The sequence below is a fragment of the Pan troglodytes genome, chromosome 2 (assembly GCF_028858775.2).
Source record: "Pan troglodytes isolate AG18354 chromosome 2, NHGRI_mPanTro3-v2.0_pri, whole genome shotgun sequence".
Taxonomy (NCBI): domain Eukaryota; kingdom Metazoa; phylum Chordata; class Mammalia; order Primates; family Hominidae; genus Pan; species Pan troglodytes.
Window position 1 is genome coordinate 92,297,732 of NC_086015.1, and position 11,000 is coordinate 92,308,731.

At 34.2% G+C, this 11,000-nt stretch overlaps 1 protein-coding gene across 3 annotated transcripts in view; it reads left to right on the forward strand.

The window, feature by feature from the left end:
* Window positions 1–4,961, forward strand: part of HTR1F (5-hydroxytryptamine receptor 1F) — a 193,556-nt gene extending 188,595 nt beyond the window's left edge. For 2 of the 3 annotated variants that reach the window (XM_016940011.4, XM_016940010.4), the window contains exon 3: window positions 1,826–3,426. In XM_016940011.4, coding sequence (XP_016795500.1) covers window positions 1,868–2,968 — 1,101 coding nt within the window. In that variant the 5' untranslated portion in view covers window positions 1,826–1,867 and the 3' untranslated portion in view covers window positions 2,969–3,426. Of the gene's footprint in view, window positions 1–1,825 lie in introns of all 3 variants that reach the window. The other variant, NM_001195269.4, reaches the window with a different exon arrangement.
* The last annotated feature ends 6,039 nt before the right edge of the window (window positions 4,962–11,000 follow it).

Here is an 11,000-nt window from a genome sequence, read left to right on the forward strand (position 1 = left end):
TTTATAATATACCTAACCACATTATATGTATGATTACTCATATTCTTATGAAGTACTTGATATAAAAATTAAGTATTTTAAAGTATTAATTTATCATTTCCAACAAATAAAACAGAACTACTTTAACATTAATTTAAGGAATATGAAAATATAGTAATAGCTCTAAGAATAGAATATCAGGTCTCCATATTGTCCTTTCCTAAAATATTAGTAACTACTAAAAAGTTATTAGAGAGAAGAGGATTGATTTTAAAAAAATGCTATTTATCAAAGATATTAATTCTATTTTATTATACTCCAAATGTTCTTAATTGACTGGTAATTAATATAATGGACTAAAGCAAAACTTATAAGCCATGAATGGAGAGTCCTTTTTCAGAAGCAAGGTAACCCGGTCATTACAATGGTGACTTATACAGAATAATAATTTCCATTTCAAGTGAGTGCCATTAGGGGCTGTCCTTACTAGTAAGTTTCTTTGGTAACTGACTTGTTTGGTCATAGCTGTCATTATTATAATGGGCAGTGTTGTACGATTATTTGATTCCAACTAATCTTATTAAATCTTTTTAAACCAAATTAACTACTTATATCCACAAAGACAAGTCAGCACTCTGACATTTTCCTAATTTCATACAATGATCATGGAATGCTAAGGATATACTAATTTTTTTTGCTATTTCTCTTTATATAACCTCCAGAGCTTGACATAAAATATATTAAAAGTTACTTTAGTCTCCACAAGCCTAATGATAATGTTCTCAATGTAACTTTCAATTAAGTACAAAATTATTATTTTGAATACTGTTTTTAATATAATATTTTCTTATATTGCATCATACAGTGCACATATGGTGTGTGCTTTTGTTCCCAGACCAGACCGAGGGTCAGGCTGCTATTTTTCACAGCCCAATAACGAGATACAGATGAACTGGGGAGAAAGAGAGTTTTTAATTTCTGTAACCAGTTACAGGGAGAAGGCCTGGAAATTACAAAGTTTTCCAGAGCTTAAATACCTTCTAAGCTATATGTCTTCGTGTAAGTGTGCATTCATCTAAAGACAAAGAAGATTAACTTCTTTTAATTTATAACTGAGGTCTGAGTCCTGAAGGCCTTCTTCTGGAGCCTCAGTAAGTTTACTTAATCTAAATGAGTCTAGGTGCTGGGGTGATTACCCTTTTCTTGTCTCCTGCTAAATCGTAAAGGTTTGGGGAGTTCCTTTAGACCCCAATAAACTTGTTCGTGGAGTTTCTTCAGACCCCCAATAAAACTTGTTCATCCTAAATGGATCCTGTTAAGAATTCCTTTGTTATTTTGTCATGCTTCAAGCCTAGGAAAAGCCTAAGCAAAACTCTTGGTGGGCTCTTTGTTACATTCCAGCCTTTGAATAAGGGCACTGGCTCTATCAGCTTTGAATATATAACTCAACTAGTCAGTCAGTAGTACTGAGCCAGTTGTTACGGAGGCCTGCGTTAGTGAGATCGGGCCTGCCACACTTTTAAACTTTTTCTGACATGGACAAAGAGAAAAACCAATTCTATAATGGCAGAGATTTCACTGAGTAACAAGCTAGAGTATTGATTAAAAATTTTTGTATTTAACCTATATTTTAAGAAATGTTTTGGAAGTTACTGGCTTTTTTTACTGTTCTCATTAAATTTCTTAAATAAAAAGGAAAACTAAAACCTTCAATCTGAACCTCATTTTTTTAATCTATAGAATATTCTGGGAAAACATAACATATACTTTTTAAAAATTATTCTGAAAGGAAGAGAAAAGTTCTTGAAGCCTTCTCTGAACTGTTTTTTCTCTTCCCTTGTTACAGGTATCCATTTTTCAGCTATATTAATCTTTTAAAACAAAGAAAATGGATTTCTTAAATTCATCTGATCAAAACTTGACCTCAGAGGAACTGTTAAACAGAATGCCATCCAAAATTCTGGTGTCCCTCACTCTGTCTGGGCTGGCACTGATGACAACAACTATCAACTCCCTTGTGATCGCTGCAATTATTGTGACCCGGAAGCTGCACCATCCAGCCAATTATTTAATTTGTTCCCTTGCAGTCACAGATTTTCTTGTGGCTGTCCTGGTGATGCCCTTCAGCATTGTGTATATTGTGAGAGAGAGCTGGATTATGGGGCAAGTGGTCTGTGACATTTGGCTGAGTGTTGACATTACCTGCTGCACGTGCTCCATCTTGCATCTCTCAGCTATAGCTTTGGATCGGTATCGAGCAATCACAGATGCTGTTGAGTATGCCAGGAAAAGGACTCCAAAGCATGCTGGCATTATGATTACAATAGTTTGGATTATATCTGTTTTTATCTCTATGCCTCCTCTATTCTGGAGGCACCAAGGAACTAGCAGAGATGATGAATGCATCATCAAGCACGACCACATTGTTTCCACCATTTACTCAACATTTGGAGCTTTCTACATCCCACTGGCATTGATTTTGATCCTTTACTACAAAATATATAGAGCAGCAAAGACATTATACCACAAGAGACAAGCAAGTAGGATTGCAAAGGAGGAGGTGAATGGCCAAGTCCTTTTGGAGAGTGGTGAGAAAAGCACTAAATCGGTTTCCACATCCTATGTACTAGAAAAGTCTTTATCTGACCCATCAACAGACTTTGATAAAATTCATAGCACAGTGAGAAGTCTCAGGTCTGAATTCAAGCATGAGAAATCTTGGAGAAGGCAAAAGATCTCAGGTACAAGAGAACGGAAAGCAGCCACTACCCTGGGATTAATCTTGGGTGCATTTGTAATATGTTGGCTTCCTTTTTTTGTAAAAGAATTAGTTGTTAATGTCTGTGACAAATGTAAAATTTCTGAAGAAATGTCCAATTTTTTGGCATGGCTTGGGTATCTCAATTCCCTTATAAATCCACTGATTTACACAATCTTTAATGAAGACTTCAAGAAAGCATTCCAAAAACTTGTGCGATGTCGATGTTAGTTTTAAAAATGTTTATTATTGAAGGATGGGGGTTTTTGAGGGGAGGAATAACTAGATGAATGCCAAATAATAAAACACTTAAGCTTTTAGAGGGAAATACATGAAAACTGCTAAATTGATAAGGCTATAATTTATATTTTAATAGCAATGTGAATATAAAAGTTATTGATCACCACTATTCTAGGGTATTCAAAATTAGAAAATAATTTATGTAGGTTATAAACAATATTTTGCCTATGCAATGTTCCTAAAAAGCTAACTGGAAAAAAATATATATATATACAATAGTAATGACAGTGATTTTCCGTGTTTACATCTTACAATAATTATAGAGGAGTTTTCAATTAACAACATACCTCCCTCCATAATTTCTATCTAGTCCTATTGTTTTATAATATAATTCTATTATTTTGTATAAGAAAATATAATTCACCACAAAGTACACATTTCCCCTGTCTCCATTCTTGTCCCTTCTCCATCTTACCCTGAGCAAAAGGGAGGGGGAAGGAGCAACTCTTACTTAGTGTGACTGCAGAAAATGTAAAAAAGTCAGAGCTTGAAATTGTCCTTGTGTTTAGGTAGCAAAGAGTAATCATAAAGTGGGTTAGGTACAGCAAAATAATTCAATACTGAACTTGTGCATATTTAATATATTATGTTTGTTTGATATAAACTTCTAGAATAATATTATCTTATCCTTATATTATCAGCATTTGAAATCAAAGCCTTACCTTAGTAACAATAACTCAACAAAGGGGCATGGGTGACGTTGTTATAATTGCTCTCTGTTTACTTAGGAATCAAATTTAAAGCACTAAATATCATAGATTACTCACCACAGTTATACTCTTAACATCTTTTTAAAAGTATAAAATGTATTTCATTTCTGTTAATAAGCTCAGTTATTAACTAAATTGTCTGTGGTATTTTGCACTTCAGTATTTTCCATACCTTTGATTTGAACATTATTTCCCGTTTACTAGACAGAATATAATGGAAATTTTTAGAACTTTCCCTTGACTTTAAAATATTTCTACTTTTCCAATTGGTAGAAATGAACAGGCAAAAAGACTCATATTACACTAATTAATAAATGTACACACTTATATATATTTTTGTAATTAGTCACTCTACTAGTTCAGTGAGCCAAAGCAATTCCATAAGTTTTTCTTCCATATTTATAAAAGGATTTGAAAACAATAGAACCATGAGTTTGAGAGGATTTTATTTTATTTGAACCAGCGAGGTCATAGACTACCTTTGGGAAGACCTATCATCAACCAAGATCGTTTGAAAAACAATATATACCTTTTTTTAAGTTGTACATTTATGTGCATTGTAAATATTCCTTCCTGATGGTGTGGTTAAGAGTACATTACATCAATTTTATGTATATATAGATCTGTGACAAATTACTCTCAATCTAACAAACATTTACAGAGTTCCCATTTTATACAAGGCATTGAGACATACACTAGATAGAAGATATAGGAAATAATAAAATACAGTTTTTTTTCCTGAATATGTTTACAGTCTAAAAGGAGAAACAAGAAAAAATAAAACTATAATAGAAAAAAGCAAACTAAAATCTGGCATGGAAGTTGTTTACACAGTTATGATGGTGCAGAGGAAAAACTGATAGCATCTTGTTTAGAAAAATCAGAAATATTTCACAAAGAATGTATCTAGAACACATGTCAAATACACAGCACTGGGGCAAGAAAAATGGAAGAGCACACTCCAGGTTGTGACAACATCAGGATACAAACTGCACCATGCAAGTATTTGGTGGGGCATGTTCATGAAATAGCAATGAGTTTGGCAACTATTTAGAGCAATAGAGGAAAAGGATATTAAAAGAAAAATTGGGCATTTTTGTGGCTGACTTTGAACGTCAGAAAAAAGTCTACAGTCAATTTTATTGCTGACGATGGGTAATCACTGATACTTTTAGCAAAAATATTACAAGTTTAGAGCAAATCTAAACAAAAAAGAAAAAAAATGGATCTGTCTCAATGCCATCAGAGAGAAAGCAGAGTTATTATTGAGATGATGACTTCCCGTTAGAAAGCAAATCAGTAATCCAGGCAAGAGGTGATGAAGTCCTGAACTTGATTCTAGCAATGGGAATAAAAAGAAAGAAACAGATGAAAGATGGTACGAAGAAGTACAATCCTCAGGTTATAATAAATTATTTAATAAGCAAGCAGTGGGAGAGACATGAGTCTATGAGATAACATCCTTAACCAAAATGAAGAACCCAACAGAAAGGGCCTATTGGTGAAACGGTTACTTCTTTTTTGGGTATGTTAAACACATAAAGATATGTCAGAGCTCATAGATACTAATGACCATGTCTTGCTCAAGCCACACTGACAGGTAGATGAGGTTTCTCTCTGACCTCAAAACTGACAAGTAAACGAGTGTCCCAGCCATCTCTTTTGTCCTCACTTCACTTGACTGCCCAAGGGCCCTTATGCTGTGTTGACAGGCCAAAGCCGGCCATAGTCCCTATCATTCTCTGCTTACTTCTCTTTCCCTTCTCTTCTCACTTACCAAAATTTAATTCTGTGATTTCTTCATTCAATGACTTTGCTAAAGTTAAAATTATCTGTTGAGTTAATTTATTTATACTTATCTCAGAAATTTATATATTTGTATTGGGAAACTAAGAGACACAACCAATGAACAACCCAAGGAGAGTGAGGCTCACCCAGATACAGACACTGCCCTCTGATCTGAGTTGGACTGAGACCCAAATCTAGGAAAATAACGCTGTAAGTGACAAAGTCATAGATCCCTTCAGAGCTCAGAGGAGAATCAAGTTTATCATTACTGTGTATGATCCAAAGAACCACAACAAATTCCAATTATTATCACTTCATCTATGTGTTTCCCCTACATGCTGAGGGTACAGAGCATGCCTTCCTTCCTGAAAAAATATGAATATGAATATTTAGTTATTTTATTTTATTGAGTCAGGGTCTCATTCTGTTGCCCAGGCTGGAGTGCAATGGTGTGATCTTGGCTCACTGCAACCTCCACCTCCTGGGCTAAAGCCATTCTCCCACCTCAGCCTCCTGAGTAACTGGGATTACAGGCATGCATCACTGCACCCGGCTAAGTTATTTGTCTTTTGTAGAGACGGGGTTTTACCACATTGTCCAGGTTGGTCTTGAACTCCAGAGCTCAAGTGATCCTCCCACCTCAGCCTCCAAAAGTGGTGGGATTATAGTTGTGAGCCACTGCAACCGGCCTATTTCATTTTTCTAGAGACAAAATCTCATTCTGTTGCCCAGGCTGGAGTGCAGTTGAACAATCACTGCTCACTGCAATCTTGAACTCCTGGGGCTCAAGTGATCCTCTCACCTCAGTCTCCCAAGTACCTGGAACTACAGGCATGCACCACCACCCTCGGATAATTTTTTTTATTTCTTACTTTTCGAAGAGATGACGTCTTGCTATGTTGCCCAGGCTGGTCTCAAACTCCTGGCCTCAAGTGATCCTCCCACCTTGTCCTCCCAAAGCATTTGGATTACAGGCTTATCCACCACACCTGGCCTCTCTTTAATATCTTTAAAGTGGTAGGGTCAGGTAGGTTATGTAGAGATTAATCATCTACAATTTGTGCTTTCTTTGAAACTTATGAAGGACAGATTACAATTAACATGATATATTTCTCTGAATACATAGGATTTCAATGAGATTTTTCTCTCATTGAAAAACCCTCCAAGTTACTAATAGCTAAGCATTTTTACAGAAATATATATATATATATTTGGCACCTATAACAAATGTAGCAATATAAGGATTTATGTATTTAACCGATAAGGTAGAAAAAGAAAATATAAATATCATAGAAATAGTTAAATACCAGATAAGGAGGAGTTACCTCCTGCTAGAATTTCAAACATACTGGCACTAGAAAATTAAATGAAAATTTTATTTTTGCTCCACTCCTCTAAAACTTATCAAGTGATGAAAGGCATGGAAAAAAGACCAAAGAAAGATAGAAAGTCACACTACTAAAAACTAAATTCACTCCAATACTCTACCATTAGACATACCTATGTAAAAATTATGCTTGAAAATTCACTTCTGCTTGTGAAACATGGTCTTAATTGTAGAACTGGTTTAAGTATATGGATTGTCTGGGTTAACTGAATTTTTTTGGTTTTGGTTTTGTTCTGTTTTACAATAAACCCACAGGGTCAAATCTACAGCACAGTTTATCCAAGTCCTGGCAGTCGATGGGTCCATCCTTAAGTAGGGCCAATTTCCATTTTGAATCTCCAAAACCAGTTTCCTTTCCCTTTTGTAGTAATTTTGATTCCCCACCCACCCATCCCCAGCTTGCCCTAAGTGGTATGTCCCTTGTTTATATCAGTTATGTCAGTTCCAAATTTTAAAATTCCTTAGCACAGCATAATCCCCATATTCACAGGCTCAAAGTTAAGCTTGTCCCTCTGTACCCAGAGAGTCCTGTGTCAAAACTAAATGGAGAATTAATTGGAAGCCAATTACTAGGCAATGCATTGATTTGCTCCACCAAATAGCATGAAAGTCGAGATTATCATAAGCTTATTGCTGAAATGCATTCCTCTACTTCAAGGAAGAAGCCATTTTCTCATGACTTTATACCAGACTATTTTTAACTCATAGGTCAAAGAATTAGGTTTACTGCTTTACAGTACAAAGGAAGCAAGAAAAATATTTCCTTAACATATCCTGAAGTCCTTCAAAAGTAATCCTGCTCAATTCAAAATGTGTCCATATTAATTTGTTTCAGAAAATGTGTTTCTAGACTCTAATAACTAGATTAACTAAAATGATTATATTCAGACCTTTATTTTGCTGAAAATATTTCTAAAAGCAAACTAATATTTTTGTCATGAATAAAGTAAATATTTTCTTATGATATTTTGATAATTTTTCTTGTTCTTTTGAATCAATATGCTTTCTCTCATTATTTAAAATGAGGAACTTACTGTTGAGAGAAATATTTTCTAACATTATAATAAATACTGAGTTATTCATACAGAATATCTTCTCTGTACAAAATGTGGCATGCTTGAAGTCGATCTGGGAAGAAAAGAATTTTTTCAAAGAATTTACACACTCTGGTTAGGGCAGAAACTATAAACATTTTGTTTGAGTAAAAAAGATATTATTTTACCAACAGTAACAACAATAAATCTTGTCAAAGCAATCTTTCATCAAAACTTGTTTTTAGTTTCAGTTCCAATTTTTATCACAGAGTTTCTTCCTCTGCAAGGACACTAAAATTACCTGTTGATTTATGTAGACATAGAAAACCAAAGCAATGTGCATAAGAATCACTAAAGATGCTTGTTACAAAGACAAATTCCAGATTTGAAATCAGAAAAGGTTGAAGTTAAATCCTGGTTCTTCTGCTAATCATTAACTTGATGCTAAGCAAATTTCATCTAACCTGCTTTCTTCAGATTAGAGATGAAAGACTACGGAGATAGAGTGAAATAAAGCAAATGCTCTTGAAAAAATGCTAAAAGACTACAAAATAGAAATTTGCATTATTTATCATTATTCTTCATACTAAGGAGTGAGTCAGAGGGCATTTGACACGCAACCTGGTGTTCTGCATTGTGGGTTTCCTGTTGCTGAATGTGGAGAAGAGCCAGTAAGTCATCGATGGCCTTCCGCTCCTGGCTCTCCATGGTAGAACAGTAACTCCCAGTAACCCCAGCCACAGCCACAAATACCACCCTGTGGGTACTCACAGTCTTTCCCTTTGCTCTATACTGCCATCCTTATTACTAAAAGACTGGCATGCTCAAAGCTTGTTTAGCTTTCTAGAAAAATGTAATGCAATTCTTCTACCCTATTAAATTCATAACTGCAATTATTCCAGGAGTAATTTCTTCTATTGATGTATTCAGAGACCTTTTTCCATATATTCTAGATAGGGTATTATTTCAATCCTTTAAACAATAAAGGTGAAACTTTCATTTGAAATGAAAATTCTAAGTTGATGAGAACAAGACTAGAGGTGTAATTGTAGGGTCTATTAAGTATTAGAAAAAATACTACTAATTTATATGCAAAAATTAATACTTAAGAAACTACTCAATATCATTGTCTCCCTGTTGCTTATTTCACTGCATCCAGACTCTTGCTGGCTTTTAGGGTCTTCATAACCAAAGTACCACTCTCTGGAAAATCTTACTTCCCACTGTCCTCCTTGGTCCCAACAAATGCTATCTTCTCCAATCTGGTCCCTCTCTCCACTGTCCTCACTATGTGCCTTCCTCATTCTTGTCTCTATTGCCCTTTAGACTTTTTGTTTTCTTCTCCCATGTGAAATGCCCTCTACCTCCTTGATGTTAAGCAACTTATCCTTCAAAGTACAAATTCAATTTCACTTCCTCCTTGAAACTGAATCCATACTGTGCTTGAAGTCAGTATCCCTCAATATTATTTCCAATAATTCCTTATTTGTTTTAAGTATCTCTAATTTCTTCATGAGTGTTTGGTTTTTATACCAACTATAAAGAGTACTGTAAGTTACTTAAAGGACATGTGTTTATTTCTGTCCCTTCCACATTTATCCCAAATATTTATCTTCACTTCTATATGTAATAAAAGAAATACAAATGTGTCGATATCAAAAAGGAAACTGAGAGGTTGCTAAAAATAAAAAAGCAGTGCTTATTTTTCAATGATTAGAGAATACCTTACTGATAATGAAATACATAAAACTCATAGGACACTAATTTTCTGGAAATGTCTATGTATAACGATAAATTTCAAAGATCTGTTTGCTAATTATACATTATTAATCATTTATACAATATATGAATATGCTTTAAATCACCTATTTTAAAGACAATATTTTGGTTATTATTTTAAAACAGATATAAATAATAAATAATCCACTTGGTCATATTAAAATTAAGCTATTGGCTTCCAGCTCACCTAATGTGAAATTACTTTTCTTCATAACTTTCTTACTGGCCCCAGCCCCCTCTGTTTCACAATTTTTGTGTGGATGAAAAGCAGGTAGCATTTTAAAGTAGGGAAATATCTCTGCAATGAAATAGGAAATGCAATATGTTCTTCAGCTCAAAAGGAACAGCTCTTACTTCCTGAGGAATTATAGAACTCACTCCATGTATTTTTAAAAGCTAGAGAAACAACTTATCAGTTTCACTTAACCCAAGCATCTTAAAAAATCAAATCTTAAAGATATAAAAGATTAGATCTTTTACATTTTAAAAAAATTAGATCTTAAATTTCTTAAGGACTTAAGGCCCACACCCATTTCACCATCTTATATGATTATGGATGATTATGGTACAAGCACTATCAGGTTGACCAAACATAGAAATGCCATCCCTTTAACACTGCCCAAATTTACAGCAAGCACCTGAGAACCACACCAATCACAGGAAGCACACTATATGTTGACTCTAGCAACTGAACTGGACTCCCCTTGTTCTCCAAGAAGCCTGTTTGTCATGGTTGTCCCTCTGTCCACAAACTTGTGCTGTCATTACATATCCTACAAAAAAAAGGGACCAAAAGGTAAATTGCAAGTTCATAGATTTATTTATTATGTTTCTATTCACTTCAGTGTTTCAAAATATGAAACTGAACTCAACAATGACTTTTTGTGTTAAGCTGTGGGGTTTTTTCCTATTTTATCATCCTATCAATCTAAAGGTTTAAATACTATCTATTCTGCTTGCCATACTTACACAAAAATAACTTCAATTATAAATGCATGCATATATTAGGAATCGACTATCCTTTTCCCTGTTCTTATTAGTATATCATATGCAAAATATTTAGAGGCTCAGGTTGAAGAATAGATTTCTTATATTTGTATTTTCTATTGAGTATTGTCTGAACGAGACTTGTGTATGTATGCTATTAAACCTGAGCCAAAATTTAAATGCATTTTCTTTCTCAAAATCTTCCCATTAGTGAAAAATAATATGTAGTAGTTGTTTTTTTATTTAAAAAAAGACAAGAAAAAACAGTCAAGTTTAAC